This window comes from Vanrija pseudolonga, chromosome 1 (genome assembly GCF_020906515.1).
Source record: "Vanrija pseudolonga chromosome 1, complete sequence".
Lineage (NCBI taxonomy): Eukaryota > Fungi > Basidiomycota > Tremellomycetes > Trichosporonales > Trichosporonaceae > Vanrija > Vanrija pseudolonga.
The window spans coordinates 4644890-4660068 of NC_085849.1; the positions used below are offsets into that span (position 1 = coordinate 4644890).

Genomic DNA, 15179 nt, shown 5'->3' on the forward strand with positions numbered 1-15179 from the left:
GATGTACGAGACGAGCTCGAGACGGCGAGGGGAGGCAATAACACAGCATGGCGGCCGCGCGGGGAGAGGTCACGTGCCAAGACGCGGCGACACGCCACTAGCAGCACCGCACGGTCGAGGGGCAAACACGTCCACTTTCCTATCTATGTAGAACAAGACCCCTATGCTTCGTTCTCCTCGGGGGTAACGTGGTTCAAGGGGATGCGGGCGTACAGACCGGCGCCGACGAGGAGACCGCCAAGAACCAAGCCGATCGCGGCGAAGAGATACTGCCCCAAGTCGACCTGCACCGCGCCCCAGAAGCACACAAAGTTGCCGCCTATGAGTAGAATGGCCTGGTGTTAGTCGTGCAGCGAGAGAGAGAGAGCGATACCTTGGCCTTGGCGTTGTGCTTTGTCCACGTGGCGAACGGGTTGAGGGGGTGGCGCGGAGGCGGGACCTCGGGGTCGCTGACCAGCAGCGGGGTGGACGCGCTGGGGTCAGCTTCGGTGCTGACTTCGGGCCTCAGTGCTGATTTAGACATGATGAGTGGGTGAAGAAGCCAAGTTGGTCGCCACTCGCGCTGCGTGAAGTAGTCTCGGTCATATGTATCATGGTACATTCCGCCCTAGCCAGTGATGGCACCACCTGCGACTACAGCTCAGGAGCAACCACTTCCCTCCCCGGTAATCCTTATACATTACTGCTCTGGATAGGTACGCTGCGGTCAGACGGAATCGGCGCGTAAAGCCCGCCGCCGACGAGAGCGCCGCCAATGATAAACCAGAGCGCAGCGAGGGCGTACTTGCCCTCGTCGGCCTTACCCGCGCTCCAGATGACGAGGACATAGGTACCGAAGAGGAGGAGCACGAGCTGAAATCAGCGCCAGGGCGGTAGAGCCTCGTTACCTTAGGCTTGGAGTTGTCCTTTGTCCAGCTCGCCCAGGGGTTGAGGAGTCTAAGCCGCGGGGGGACCTCAGCCTCATCAAGTAGCGGCGTGGATGTGGTGGGGTCGGAGTCCGTGCCGACTTCGTGGGGCGGCGGTGCTTTCGACATGATGAGTGGATGAAGCCAGGTTTCGTCGCCACTGGCGATGTCTAAAGTAGCCTCGGAGCATATCACACCTGCATCAGTAGTGCTTCTGGTCACGTCATTGAGGCGCGCAGCTCTTCTGTCCCAGTCGTGTCATGTAGGTGGTTGGTGTGAAGCTAGTGGCAACTTTGGTGATGGTGGCACCCCCAGCTGCTGATGCAAACCCGAGCTCGTCTGGAATGATGCGCTGCAGACAAACATTGACATCCCCACTACTTGATAATTTCATCCCTTTCACATCGGTGTGCACTTCCTTGCACTGGTCTCGTCTCCTCCCTGTGCCCCAGACCCCTCACGCTCCTTGCAGCCCCAACCCCTCCTTAGCTCTTCTCAATCACAGCAACAGTCTCCAGCTCGACGCGTTGCGCCTGCTCGGCACGCTGGCGGTCCGAGTAAAGCTCCTTGGCCTCGCGCTCCAGGACTGCGGGTCAACACTGCCACTAGCCACTAGCGGTGCACTTACATTTCGCGTTGTCAATCTTGGCCTGCTCGACGTTGACAAGGCAGGCGAAGAAGACGCCGAGGGCGCCAAGGCCGACGAGGAACCAGTACGCCACGCGGCTGTTGCCGTTGGCGCGGGCGATGATGGCCGAGCAGATGAACGGTCCGGTGAAGCCCGAAGTGCGCGAGATGGTGTTGAAAAGAGCGAAGAAGAGGTAGACCTTTGGCGCGGGGACCACCTCGGAGATCATGGTGATGGCATACGAGCCCCAGGCGGCGGTGAGAAGGTTCCAGCACGGGAGAACGTAAAATTCCCAAGCTGACATGGTCAGTTGGTGCATGTGGCTCACACTCACTGTTGTGGAAACCAATCTTGGTCGTCCAGAGGCCGAGACCGCCCCAGATGATGCTGCCTGGTCAGTCGTGGCGAATCATACCACTCACGGTCCAATCGCAGCACATCCGCCAAAGATCATGAAGGAGCGGATCTTGATCTTGAAGCGCTTCTGGAGGAGCAGAACAATGACCGTGCCAGTGCCTCCCGCGACATCGCCGAGGAGGTTGAACGCCGAGTTCTTGACCGGGTCAAAGTTGATGTGCTCGGCTTGGAGGAGGGAGGTGATGCCCCACTGTGTGCCCGCAGCCTCGGAGATGAGAGCGTACGCGATAAGGTAAAGAAGCGCATGCTTGAGGTGACGAATGTCCTTGACAGCCCGCCAGACCTGGGTCGGGCCGACCTGCCAGAGCTTCTGGCCTTCGGGAAGTTCTTGGCCGGGGCGGAAGCGCTGGACCAGGAAGAAGGGGACGCAGCAGAGGAGGATGAGGGCGCCAAAGTATCCGAGGAGGACCTGGTACGCCTTGATCACAACGTCGTCGGCCGTGCTGTTCTTGGTCACGCCCCATGAGATGCCGATGGCGACAGCGTAGAAGATGACGACGAGCGCCGAGCCGGTGATGTTGGACAAGTTGTACAGCTTGGACCGCTCGTACTGATCCAGGAAGTCATGTTCCTCCGGCCTGGCGTCAGCGTGGGTTTGGGGTGGTGGCCCTTACGTCTTGGTTCCCAGCAACACCTCCTGCTCCGACTTGAGGACCTCTGGCAGGTTGCGAGCGAGGGAGGGGAACGTCGCCTGGTAGAAGGTGACTGAGAGGTTGTAACCGAGCGAGCCGACCACGACGAGGCCGTTGGCAACCTGCCACAGGTGTGGCTGGGTGATGCCGATGAGCGCAAAGGTGGCGATCGTGGCCAAGGCAGTTCCGCCTAGGGTGAGTTGCGTTCACACAGACTACACTCACCCATGAGGATCATGGGACGCCAGGTACCGTAGTCGGCACACGCACCCATGACGAGCATCATGACGAGGTTGACGGCGAAGATGATGCCGTTGATGTCGAGCAGGTACGAGTTGACTGGTGGTGTGAGTGATGAAACTTTACATACACTTACTCGGCATCCTCCTGCCACCCCAGTGGAGGAAGCCATCGGGGAAGGCCATGGTCATGAGCTTCATGCGGAGACTGCCGCCCTGGCTGCCCACGGCTGCGATCATCAGTGCATGTCCCTCATGTCTTGGCTTGTTATTCCACTTACGCGACCCATTGATCTGGAAGTCTAGTAATGTCAGCAAATGGCACCACCCGCGCATTCACGCACAAAAGATAAGGAAAGTCAAATACTCCCACTTGCTCGTCGGAATACGGTCACCCGTGAGCGGGATGACGGTCTGCTGCTCGATAATGGCGAGACCGGCCGTGTCGTGTCCGACCGTGCGGATCGCCTTGTCGGCGTCATTGTCAACTATCGACTCGACGTGGGTGATTTCAAGGTCCTTGTCGTTGCCCGCCATGATGTTGCCCGATTGCGTTGTCGTGAGGTGGTTGGAGTCCCCAGCTGCCCCGCGAACTGGTCGCTTTAGTACTGTCCACCTCTTTGCGATCGTACAGCAAAGGCCGTTAAACCGGCGATCTTTTGCTTGGCCAATGTGTTCAGAAATGAGTAACGACAAGTGTTCCGAGTTGAGTGAACTCCTTCTCTCCACACCGTTCCCGAGAGGTACCCCGCAACGGCGCCGAGCTGGCACGCGGCATTGCCCAGGCCACTCGGTCGCCCTCGCCGTTATCGGGCCGTCTGGCGCCCCAGTCGGTCCGCGATGGGCACCAGAAGCGAGCCGCCACGGGGAGCTGTGTCCCGAGACGAGGGAAGCGAGGTGGGGGGGCCCATCTAGGCGGGCAAGACGAGGCATGGCGTGCCCGGCGGTCAGCAGAATCGTCGAGGCGGAGAGCTGTCCGCCACTTGTCCGGGCGTTTGGTGGCACCCTTGACCCGACCCTTCCCCCACCCACAAATCCCACCGCTCTACGCCCACCCCTGGGCAGGGCCAAAGTTGGCACTCTGACAAACGTTGGCAGGCGTAAGCGACCGGTACGCAGTACGCGACACCGAACACCATGGCGCCAAGGAGCATATCCGGCGGTCTGGATCTAGGACACGCCCCGGATGGACGGGTAAAGCGGTCGGTTCTCGTCCGGAGTCCCTGCGGGAGCGTATCTCATCAGCTGCCGGGGCAAGGTTGCCCGTGGCCTCTTGCCCGTGGCGGGCGTGGCGGACTCGTCCGAAGACGCACGCACCCGCGGCCGTCCATGTGCTCTGCTCGCTTACCTATTCTTGTCCGACGTCAATGTTGTGCTTCTATTACGTCCAAGGTCGTCTGTGGTCCGTCAAGGACCGATTTATCGCAGTTGTAGTCACATGTTGCCCCAGCTGACCCGGTCAATACGCCTATCGTCGCGGCCCGACTCGCCGACCAACATCCGCGTGCGACCTCACGGGGGTCTGACGTCCGTGGTGAGTTCGGTACTCTCGGCCAGGGATTCGGGGACAGTTCGGCATCCCGCGAGGCTTAGGACGACGTATAACTCGGTGTGACTCCGCTGTTTGGCTTGTTGTCGCACTTTCAAGACTGAATCAGCCGTCATGAGCCCAGCGAACGGCATGCCGAATGGCCACTCGGCCAACGGAGGACAGTTTACCGCCAAGACATACCCCGTCAAGTCTACCGACGCGCGGTACAAGTTCTTACTCAAGCAGACGGAGAGGAGGTTGCGGGAAGGCTTCATTGTGAGTTGAGTTTGTCAGCCGCGTGACTGACGATGACAGGGCGGGTACTACGAGGACTACAACCTATCTGCCCTCCTGACAGCACACCGACTTGATGACGAGGCACATGTCAAGCTGGAGTACTGGGCCGCCCCAAATGGGTCCAAGGCTTCGTTCGACGAAGCCAAGAACCAAGTATACAAGCCCGTCAAGAAAGGTATCCGCCTCGGGCCCAACTGGTCCAACCACTGGTTCAAGGTCGAGGTGAACATTCCACCCGAGTATGCCAACTATGAGCGAGTGCAGCGTGAGTGTCTACGACTGACTCACACTCACACGCAGTCGAGTTTGACTTTGCTGGTGAAGGCCTGGTGTATGGTGAAGACGGTTTCGCGTACCAAGGCCTCACAGGTGGCGACTACAATGAGCGCCGTGTCGACTTCATCATCCCCGACAACCACCGTGCAGCAGGAGTTGGTCGATACTACATTGAGGCGAGCTGCAACGGCGTGTTTGGGATCAACGACGACATGTTCGGACCGAAGAATAATCACTTTGTGCGTCAGGCGCTGGTGCACTGCTGACGCCAGGTCGAGCAAACTTGGGAACTCATCACGGCCGACCTCGTTGTGCCCAACATGGACGCATGGCGCCTGAAGTGGGATTACGAGTTCCTCGTGCAGCTGTGGCAGCAACTGCCTGACGAGTCGTCACTGTCCCAGGTGGCGCGGTACACTGCCAACGAGATGATCAACCACTTCCGACGGGGAGACTTGGCGAGCTGTGCCGCGTCGCGCAAGGTTGCAGAGAAGGTGCTTGGGGACAACTGGGAGCGGGATGTCGACGCCGAGTGCCAGCAGACCGTCACTGACGGTACGCTGTGGGCAATTGGCCACTGGTAAGTCCACCAGTCAACGTTGCATTCGCTGACGACCTCCAGCCACATTGACACGGGATGGCTGTGGCCCTACTCGGTCACACAGCAAAAGTCGGCACGGTCATGGTCCACGCAGCTGGACCTCATGGATCGATACCCCGAGTACGTCTTCTCGGCGACCCAGCCCCAGCAGTTCCAGTGGCTGCAGGACCTCTACCCCGAGTTGTTTGCACGCATTGTTGAGAAATCTCATGAGGGCAAGTTTGAGCCGCTCGGCGCGACCTGGGTCGAGATGGACACCAACCTCCCGTCTGGTGAAGCCCTCGCCCGCCAGTTCCTCTACGGCCAGCGATACTTTAAGCGCGAGTTTGGGGCCTACAGCTCCACATTTGTGCTTCCCGACACATTCGGGTACTCGTCCCAATTGCCACAGATCTCGCGCCTGTCGCATGCTCCCAATTTCTTCACGCAGAAGATCTCGTGGAACGACACGTGAGTGCAGCTTGTGGGCATTGCTGACCGCAGCAACCCGTTCCCGCACACGACGTTCAACTGGGTCGGGCTCGATGGCACACAGGTGCTCGCACACATGACGCCAGTGGGGACCTACACGGCGCAGTGCAAGGTTGAGGACTTCCGCAAAGCCGTCACTGAGCATCGTAACCTCGAGGTCAGCAAGCATACGTTGCTGCTGTTCGGTAACGGTGATGGAGGCGGTGGACCCAACGCGCCCATGCTTGAGTCGCTCCGCCGCGCGCGCGCGCTCGTGACCAACCGGGACGATGCACCGGGCCACATCCCCAAGATCAAGTACGGCGGCAACTTTGGCGATTTCTTTGACGCCGTGCGCGACGAGACGGCCAACGGCGCCACGCTGCCCATCTGGCGAGGCGAGCTGTACCTTGAGATCCATCGCGCGACGTACACGTCGGGCGCGTTTGTCAAGAAGGGCAACAGGGAAAGCGAGATCCTGATGCGCGAGGCCGAGTACGCGGCGACGATGGCAAGCGTGTACCGCGACTACAGCTACCCCAAGGCCCGGCTCGACAAGGTGTGGCAGGACCTGCTGCTCAACCAGTTCCACGACGTGCTGCCAGGCTCGTCGATCAACAAGGTCTACGGCGAGGTGCGGGAGATGTACGACAGCATTCGGGCCAGTGCGCTCGAGGTTATCAAGGAAGCGTATGACGTGCTGTATGGAACCGACAAGGGTGCCAACGGCCTGGTAGGCATCAACACGCTGCCTGGTGTCGCTCGCGAGGAGGTGGTCCAGGTGCCGAGTGGGTGGGGAAGCCAGGGCGAGTATGTCCTCCTTGCGAGTGACGGAGTGAGCGACGTCGCAGTGTCAGTCGAACCGACGGCTGCAGCGCCGACCGCGCGCCAAGTCGCTCCCGGGGTGTACGTGCTGGCCAACGCGGCCGTGGTCCTCCGCATCGAGGGCGGACGGATCACGAGCATTCTCGACCTTGCCGAGGAGTAAGTTGTCCACCGTCGCCAGCTCGGCTGACGTGCAGGAAAGAGCTCATCCCCGAGGGAGAGACCGCCGGCTTCGTCGTGTACGAAGACCAGCCCAACTACTGGGACGCGTGGGACGTCGAGGCGTTCCATCTCGAGAAGGCCGACCAGCTGGTCTTCGACGCCGTCGAGGTGCTCACCACGTCACCTGTGCGCGCGACCCTCCGAACAACGATCAAGTACAAGGCCAGCACGCTCGTCTTTGACCTCTCCCTGGACGCGACGTCCCGCACCCCCAAGCTGATCACCATCGATGCCGACGTCGACTGGCAGCAGTATCACGAGTTCCTCAAGTTCTACCTCCCCCTCACGATCAGTGCGGACAATGCGACCTACGACACGCAGTTCGGCGTCCTCCAGCGCCCGACGCACCGCAACACCTCGTGGGATGCCGCGCGCTACGAGGTCTGCGCGCACCGCTTCGCGGACCTCAGCGAGTGGGGTTACGGCGTGGCCATCGTCAACGAGTCCAAGTACGGCTACTCGACCACGGGCAATGTCATGACGCTGTCGCTCGTGCGCGGGAGCCGCATGCCGGACCCCGAGCTCGACATCGGCCAGCACCGGTTCAGCTTTGGCATCTACCCGCACACTGGGACGTTTGCCGAGAGCGACGTGCCGGCAGTCGCGAGCGCGTTCAATAACCCGTTTCGCTTGCGTCGCGCTGCGGAAAGGTTTGCAGGCAGCCCGGTGACGTTGAGCGGCGCGCGGAACGTCGTGCTTGAGACGATCAAGCGCGGCGAGGACGACGGCGAGGGGACAAAGACAGTCATCGTGCGCCTCTTCGAACAGTATGGCGGCCGGGGTCGGGCAGTGCTCAACATGTGAGTTGAGATGGGGGGTGACGATGTAGCTGACAGACAGTGGTGCCAGCCTTGGCGTCGTCAAAGCCGAGGTGGTCGACATCCTCGAGGAGCATGTCTCAGACTTGGAGCTCGTACCCACCGCGACCGGGGCGAAGGTTACTCTCCCGTGCCACGGGTTCGAGATCAAGACAGTCCGTCTGACTTTGTAGACACGGCGGGGTACGCGAGACACGGGCCAGGAGCCGGCGGTGAGATCAATCGAGTAGTTGGGATGTCAGAGGGCGTCTGTCCAGCAGCGATGCGTTACCGGCTGCGATGTGGTCAGTAAAGTGACGAGCAGTCTCGGGATGTGCAGTCAGGTCAGCCAGCTGACCTCGACGGCGGCTCGGGCAAGGCCGACGCCTCTGCCTTGCCCCGCGGCCGTTCGTCCCGAAAGCATGTAGCTGCTTGTCTCGCCAAGATGTTCTGAAGTCGACGACGCGGGCTGCCGAGACAAGTTGTTCCCCAGGCGGCGTGTGGAGGTTGTCCAGGGCTGACAGACGGAGTCGCCGAACCTCTGCCATCCTGCCTTTGTCGCTGACTGACTGCCTCGGCTCTCGTCAACCGCCCAGCGCGGCAAACGCTTTGCGGAGCCCACTTTTGTTTGCAAAATGCTCGCCTGGCTTTGCTGCAGTTGCCCCTGCGGCAAGACGAGCCGACGGGCCGGCGCCGACAAGATGCGGCGACATGGGTTGCTCGCAAGATCAATCACGCAATCTGCAGTATATGTTAGAATGGTTGGGCCGAGCGAGCAGGCTCACAGACTTGAAGCCTCTCATCTTGTAATCTGACCCACTTCTCTGCTCTCTGTAATCGCACAGACCGGCTCTTCGCCATCAGACGCAACCTGCTCATCGACAACAACAGGCCATAAGACACACGCGCGCGCCACCATGACGGCCACCACCACCACTCTCGACAACCCGTTCCCCACGTCGGTCAAGGCAGCCATGGCTGAGCCCAACTTCCCCCTGCCCATCCTCGACCTCTCGCAGCTCGACCAGGGACCCGAGGCTGCCGAGCGCTTCCGCACACAGCTGCGAGACGCGACGCACGACGTCGGCTTCTTCTACCTCGTCGGCACGGGCATCACCCCCGACCTCGAGTCGCGCCTCCTCTCCACCTCGCGCCAGTTCTTCGCCCTCCCCGAGGACGACAAGCTCGAGATCGAGAACGTCAAGTCGCCCCACTTCCGTGGCTACACGCGTCTTGGCGGCGAGCGCACCAAGGGCAAGGTCGACTGGCGCGAGCAGATCGACATTGGCCCCGAGGACGAGGCGATCACCGACCGCGAGAACTCGCCCGACTTCCTCCGCCTCCTCGGGCCGAACCAGTGGCCCTCGGCCCTGCCGGCCCTCCAGCCCCTCGTGGACGAGTGGCAGACCAAGCTGATCGAGGTCGCCCGCAAGCTGCTCCGCGCATGGGCGCTCGCCCTCGGCGCCGAGGAGGACTACTTTGACCAGCATTTCGGCAAGCCCGCGACGCTGCTCAAGATTGTCCGCTACCCCGGCACGTCGGGCGAGGACCGCAACGCCCAGGGCGTCGGTGCCCACAAGGACGCCGGTGTGCTCACGCTGCTGTGGATCGAGCCTGGTGTCGCCGGCCTGCAGGTCGAGAAGGACGGCGAGTGGGTCGCTGCCCCCCCTGTCCCTGGCGCGTTCGTGGTCAACATTGGCGAGATGCTCGAGTACGCGACGCAAGGCTACCTCAAGGCGACCAACCACCGCGTCATTGCGCCTCTTGCTCCCGACGAGCGCATTTCCATTCCCTTCTTCTTCAACCCCCAGCTCGACGCCAACCTGCCCCTCATTGACCTGCCAGAAGAGCTCAAGTCCGAGGCCAACGGCGTCACTGTCGACCCCACAAACGCCATCCACTCGCTCTACGGCCAGAACGCGCTCAAGTCGCGGCTGAGGGCCCACCCTGATGTTGCGGGCATCCACCACGCCGACCTCGTCGAGAAGTACGGCCTCAACGTCAACGCTCCCGGGTCCGCTTACTAGGCGCCGCCGTCTTCTCTAGCATGGGTTTCTTTGGGCATGTACATAATTCGCATTGACGGGGAGGGACTAACCTCGTGGGCACTGACGACAACAGTCATGACGCCAGGTGTCGACTGTCCATGCGGTTTCCACGAGCAAACCCCAGTTCATCATCATCTGCAATACAACGGCCACGACTCGATACTCAATCCCTAGACACCGGGCTCGGTACGATCCGCAATCGACCCTGGCTGGTTCCAAGTCTGCCGCTCCTCCTCAGTGGAAGCATGCTGCTCCTCCTCCATGTCGCTCGGCAGTGTGCAGTTGAGGACAGCGGCGATAAGCGCCGCGATGAGGTATGGGGACGCAACCACCAACACGACGGCCTGGATCAAACCGGACAAGCCCTTGTTGTTGCCCTTGTACGTGAAGATGTGGTCGAACCAGTCGGGCACACAGAGCGAGGCCAGGCCGAGGGCAAAGGCTGGGGTCGCGATGAAGCGGTCTCGGCGAGACCACTTGGCATAGGCGAGAACGCGGATACCAGACACCGACACTGAGCCGAACAGGAATGTCGTGAAGCTGGGTTGTGTGAGCATGGGTCCTCAGGCTCACGAGTTCACTCACCCTCCGATGACACTTGGCGGGCACGCGACGAAGATGGCCCCAAACTTGCCAATGACGCCCATGAGGAAGAGGAAGAACGCGCACATGTAGCCACTCTGCAGCGAGGCGTTGCGGGTAAGGGCGATCACTCCGGCGTTCTGCGCAAAGGTCGTGAGAGCGGGCACGGTAGCGAGGCCGGCGATGCTAGCACTCAGCGCATCGGCCAGAATGCCGCCTTGCACGCGCGACTCGAAGACCTTGCCGGTGATTTCGAGCCTGGAGACATCGCTCGATGCGGTGATGTTGCCGATCGTCTCGGCGACACTGACGCACCACGTCGCGAGCATGGGCAACACGAGCTGTCCGCGCAGGCCGAGCGGGAACGTGTGCATCCACAGGAACGTGCCGCCCGGCGCCGCCTTGATAGCACTCTTGTCAAAATATCCGGTGGCCGCCGCGATGATGAGGCCAGTGAGCAGGCCGATGAACACGGCGGCCGACTTGAAGAAGGCCGAGCCGAAGATCTCGCAGATAATGATCATTGCCATGCACGCAAAGCCGAGACCGAGGAACTGGGCCGAGCCCCAGTGGTGCGCCTGGGAGCCGGCAATGCACTTGAGGGTCGGGTCGTTGCGACACGGTCCCGAGCCACCGCTGTAGAGTCAGCACGGCTCGGCACATCTGCACTCACCCCCAGTTGTTGACGCCAGCGATAACGAGCGACGCGCCCATGAACACAATCATGGTGCCCGTCACGAGCGGCGGGAAAACCTTGCGGATGATCTTGGGTGGGACAAAGGACAGGCCGAGGGCGAGAATGCCGGTGAGCGTCGTGGTGCCGAGGATCGCGCCGTATTCCTTTGGGCACGGCAGGTGTGTCCCATCAGCGGCGGTCGGGCAGGTGCCGTTGGCGTAGCTCTGGGCAAGATACTGCAGCGCGACGTTGGCAAACGCAAACGATGTGCCGGTGACGCTGATGATGCCCGTGCCGAGGTAGTACTTGGTGCCAAACATCCGGACGCGCGACACCTGCACCACCGTGCCGATGGCGCACCAGATCAGACTGCCAGAGATGAGGTACTGCTGGATTTCGGGGCCGAGGTTGGCGCCAGCGCCGCCGCCAAGCAGGAGGGGTGGGACGACGAGTCCACCGACCATTGCGAGGGCACTGTGATGTGAGCTTGGTCCCGAGGTGCTCTACAGCCACGGCTTACTGCTGAAGGCCCAGGATGATCATTAGAAGATAGGGCAGTTTGTCGTGCACACCATAGAAGGGCAGCTCGCGCTTCGTCTTGGACCACGGCATGTTGGGGATGAACAGCGAGCCGTAGTCGTAGTCACCAAGCCAGGCATCCTTGCTGCCCAGCGACTTTAGGGTGCGCATGGGGCTGAACTTGCGCACCGGCACGGGGCCGAGGTTCGAGTTGGTCGATCCCGCCTCGAGTACGTTGACCGACCCGTCAATCTTGTCGGATGCTGTGGGTGATTCTGGCACGCCCATGGTGAGTGAGGAGGTGAGTGATCCGCTTGCATGGTCGTCTGAGCGCGTATATATGCTAGCCTGCGTGAGAACAGGCCTCGATGCACCAGATAGCCGTATCCATTCAGTGGTGAATCAATCGGGAAATGTCATCGGAGGTTGGAGATAAGGGTGTGTGGAGCTCGCGATAAGTCAGCCAACGAGAGCGCGCGGCGCCGCCACGCAACCGGCCGGCCGTAACTCTCTCAAGTCGGCGGGCCAAGCCGCACGCCGAACGACTAATATACGTACACTCATGACCCCTGACTCGGTACAGAGCGACCGGCGATCTTGCGCAGCAGTCTCCCCGCCAGCCGGTGTGGAGCCTACGGAGCGGCGTCGACTCCTCGGCCTATGACTGGGTCCCATCTCCACTCACCGCGGTGCCTTGCGGACAACTAGATACGCAAACCGCCGAGGAGCTTGGGCACCCACTCAGGCTCCCTTCGCTGGCCGTGGCGGACGGCAGCGTAGCCCGCTCGTTGCCGACCCATCCTCGTGTCCAAGCTCGCGGTCGGGCCGGCTGCCGTCGATGCGCGATAAGAGTTGCGGGAGCTTGGCAGGCTTGGTCATCCGCTCGATGCCCTCTCAGCCAATGCATGCACTACTATAGAACTGTGTCGTTTCTTGTCGTATCTAGCCTTACTCCGCTCGACCCGGAGCCCTACTCAGAGATTGCCTCGAACGACGCATATGCCCTCCTGATCCACAACGCGGCGAGCGCGCAGGTGACGGCAAACACGTAGAACACGTTGCCTTCGCCTGAAGGCTGGCCACCACTCAGGCACGCCTGGAGCGGCAGGAAGCTGACACCAATGACAAAGTTGGTGCTCCAGTTGACTGCCAGCCCAATCGAGCTTGCCGCGGCGCGGGCGTGGGGCGGAACAATGTCGCCGATCACGACCCAGACCACTGGCCCGAGGCCAACGCTGAAGGCGGTCACGAAGACCATGATGCCCGCGATGGCCAGTGCCCCTGCGCTCTGGTTGATCCCGATTGCGAGTACGAGACTTGCGAGCGCCATGACAAAGGTGGGGACGATGAGCAGCGGCTTGGCCCCGATGCGCTCGATCAGCACCGCCGGCGACGCAGTGATCGGCAGCTTCCACATCACGATGGCGAGGGCGACAACCTTGGCGTTACCGGGGAACACGGGCGTCATGATGCGCGTCGAAAAGTACATGACAGCGCTGATGCCCGTGATTTGCTGGCAGAACTGGGTGACGAGCACGACGTAGAAGGCGCGCTGGATGCGTGGTTCCTTGGAGCGGATGAGCTCGGTGAAGCTGAGGTTGGCGGGGCGGATAGCGGTCGCGAGCAAGGGTTCGGCTTCGGGGCTCACTGCAAGCTCGTCCTCTGGCACGTGGACGAACAGACTGCCGAGAAGCTGGACCACGGCGATGGCCACGCTGACGGCGGGCACAAAGCGCCAGAGGTACCTGTACCCCAGGGGGAAGCTTAAGGCCTGGCCGAGCAGCACGCCCGCGACGATGAAGAGCTGGTTCAACAGGCCGACTGAGCGACGGATATGTGATGGGGCGACGCTGGCCAAGACGAGAGGCACCGTCGTGGTCGAGATGCCGCAGCCGAGACCGACGAGGGTTCTCGCGGCCGACATCTGTGGGACCGAGTTGGCAAGGGCAAGAAGGGCGGAGCCGAAGAGCACAAACAGTGCAGAGAGACGCAGGGCTCCGACGACGCCGTACGAGTGGATCACAGCGCGGGACGCGAGGGAGGAGACGAGTCCGCCGAGGGTGAACACGCTGACGGCGAAGCCAAACTCTGTGGGCTGGGGGGCGTGAGCTGGAGCCACGTATGGAGCTTACAGTCATCGGCACGCATGGCCTGAGCCAGTCGAGCCACGTCGGTAGGTCATCGTTGCTGGCGCCGCCGGCGAGCCCGCAGGAGAGCGGCGCCTGGATGCCGTTCAGGCCGGACACGGCCATGCCGTGCTGGAAGACGGCGAGGCCGGCCCACGCGGCCGTGAATGCGGTAGCGGTGTTGGAGAGGGTCATGCTGGCGATCGATGGCCAGTCCCGAGGGACTTGAGGCCGATGATGATGGCCCTGGTGCAAGGAGAGAAGCAGGAACAAGAAGGATGCGATGAGTGCAAGCGATGGGGGCCAGTTCAGGTGGTGTTTACGCCGCCGAAGCCGGGCTCGTCGGCTCATTGCGGCCCGACGATGCCGGCTGGCGGACACTTCCGTCAGCAGCATGTTTATAGCGACGAAGGTACCCACCCACCTCGACCTTGCGTTATATGTTTCATAGATGTGCATCTGCGGGACGCAATGCATTCCGATGAGACGCCGCAGCGTCCGCGGCCCGCCTCGCCGACTAGCACCACTAGCGGGCTCTAGCCGGCATGTCGACGTCGGCGACCTTGGGCAGGTCATCGACGTGAGATGATTTCGGCGTCATTGCCGCTAAGTCTTCACGCAATGTTCTCAGGTAGTGAGTGCTATCAAGTGTGTACATTGCTACGACTTGTGCTTCACCACATTCGCCACCGACCACCATGGCGGGTCCGTACGAAGGAACGCCCTTGAAGCACAAGCCGGTCGCGAGGTGGGTTGCATCCTGACGCCGAACATCGGTGCTGACCTCAGCCCTTCTCCCTCGCCGCTGCTCTTGGAAGAAGGCCGCTTCACGGCAGAAGAGGAAGATGGCATCACTGACGACGAGCTCCCGCCGCTCCAGTTCGCCATCAACCCCCTCAAGACGTTCACAAGACGAAACGCAGGCCCTAAGGTACGTTACTCGCAGAATGACAGCGCTGACGCCAGATCTGTCTCCTCATCGTCGGCATGTTCACGGTGTACTACAGCCTACGCGAGTTGGACTCCCTGCGCGAGCTCGACAGCCCAGAGTGGGGGGTCGGTGGGGTGGGAGTCGGGATTGGGCTGGGGTTGGTCGCGTTGGCGCTGTGGGCACCGGTGAAGCGATAGGAGGTGGGCGCGAGGGGTTGGTTTTAGACTGCGAAGCCTTGGGCATGTACAACTGTCGATGATGGGCAGGAAGGGGCTCCTATGTAGCGGTCTTGGGCAGCGGTTAGTTCTGCTACATCCAGTCGGCACCGCCCACGTCAACATGCTTGGATTGCGGCTTCCATACTTCGACAGACGTATCAGAACACGTGCTATCTGGTCGAGAAAGCCGAAGCCGCTTCGGCCCACCCCACCTCTATGATGAGAATGTCTCATGTCTCACTTACAGCGCCACGTGGAT

At 61.5% G+C, this 15179-nt stretch overlaps 6 protein-coding genes across 6 annotated transcripts; 2 read left to right on the plus strand and 4 right to left on the minus strand.

The window, feature by feature from the left end:
* Window positions 1–161: 161 nt before the first annotated feature.
* On the minus strand, window positions 162–1034 carry LOC62_01G001736 (uncharacterized protein; the record flags this gene model as incomplete). The annotated part of the gene is made up of 4 exons (XM_062768235.1): window positions 162–335; window positions 374–473; window positions 785–852; window positions 888–1034. The coding sequence occupies 4 exons, from the start codon at window positions 1032–1034 to the stop codon at window positions 162–164; spliced, it is 489 nt and encodes a 162-aa protein (XP_062624219.1).
* Window positions 1035–1390: 356 nt separating this feature from the next.
* ATG22_5 (Autophagy-related protein 22) lies at window positions 1391–3358 on the minus strand (the record flags this gene model as incomplete). Its single annotated transcript, XM_062768236.1, has 9 exons — window positions 1391–1491; window positions 1534–1830; window positions 1868–1920; window positions 1956–2528; window positions 2565–2772; window positions 2808–2921; window positions 2959–3051; window positions 3103–3123; window positions 3166–3358. 9 exons carry the CDS (start codon window positions 3356–3358, stop codon window positions 1391–1393), a joined length of 1653 nt encoding a protein of 550 aa, XP_062624220.1.
* A 1126-nt stretch (window positions 3359–4484) lies between these two features.
* Window positions 4485–8014, plus strand: ams1_5 (Alpha-mannosidase; the record flags this gene model as incomplete). Its single annotated transcript, XM_062768237.1, has 8 exons — window positions 4485–4628; window positions 4668–4914; window positions 4950–5164; window positions 5198–5505; window positions 5548–5976; window positions 6010–6960; window positions 6999–7823; window positions 7864–8014. The coding sequence occupies 8 exons, from the start codon at window positions 4485–4487 to the stop codon at window positions 8012–8014; spliced, it is 3270 nt and encodes a 1089-aa protein (XP_062624221.1).
* A 1954-nt stretch (window positions 8015–9968) lies between these two features.
* uapC (Purine permease) lies at window positions 9969–11944 on the minus strand. Its single transcript, XM_062768238.1, has 4 exons — window positions 11647–11944; window positions 11124–11600; window positions 10454–11086; window positions 9969–10408 (listed from the first exon to the last, which is right to left on the minus strand). The coding sequence occupies exons 1-4, from the start codon at window positions 11931–11933 to the stop codon at window positions 10039–10041; spliced, it is 1767 nt and encodes a 588-aa protein (XP_062624222.1). The 5' UTR covers window positions 11934–11944; the 3' UTR covers window positions 9969–10038.
* A 588-nt stretch (window positions 11945–12532) lies between these two features.
* Window positions 12533–14050, minus strand: YBR241C_1 (putative metabolite transport protein). The gene is made up of 2 exons (XM_062768239.1): window positions 13778–14050; window positions 12533–13740 (listed from the first exon to the last, which is right to left on the minus strand). The coding sequence occupies exons 1-2, from the start codon at window positions 13964–13966 to the stop codon at window positions 12616–12618; spliced, it is 1314 nt and encodes a 437-aa protein (XP_062624223.1). The 5' UTR covers window positions 13967–14050; the 3' UTR covers window positions 12533–12615.
* A 407-nt stretch (window positions 14051–14457) lies between these two features.
* LOC62_01G001742 (uncharacterized protein) lies at window positions 14458–14899 on the plus strand (the record flags this gene model as incomplete). The annotated part of the gene is made up of 3 exons (XM_062768240.1): window positions 14458–14519; window positions 14561–14702; window positions 14738–14899. Exons 1-3 carry the CDS (start codon window positions 14470–14472, stop codon window positions 14897–14899), a joined length of 354 nt encoding a protein of 117 aa, XP_062624224.1. The 5' UTR covers window positions 14458–14469.
* Window positions 14900–15179: the final 280 nt, after the last annotated feature.

What these genes read in the sequence shown, in the direction of transcription:
- YBR241C_1 (XM_062768239.1), bottom strand. Translation starts at nt 13,966, where the DNA reads ATGACCCTCTCCAACACCGCTACCGCATTCACGGCCGCGTGGGCCGGC. An exon ending in GGCCATGCGTGCCGATGACT is followed by an intron (nt 13,741 to 13,777) that starts GTAAGCTCCATA and finishes CACGCCCCCCAG; the next exon opens with CCCACAGAGTTTGGCTTCGC.
- uapC (XM_062768238.1), bottom strand. Translation starts at nt 11,933, where the DNA reads ATGGGCGTGCCAGAATCACCCACAGCATCCGACAAGATTGACGGGTCG. An exon ending in GCTGGCGTCAACAACTGGGG is followed by an intron (nt 11,087 to 11,123) that starts GTGAGTGCAGAT and finishes CTGACTCTACAG; the next exon opens with CGGTGGCTCGGGACCGTGTC. An exon ending in CCGCCAAGTGTCATCGGAGG is followed by an intron (nt 10,409 to 10,453) that starts GTGAGTGAACTC and finishes CACACAACCCAG; the next exon opens with CTTCACGACATTCCTGTTCG.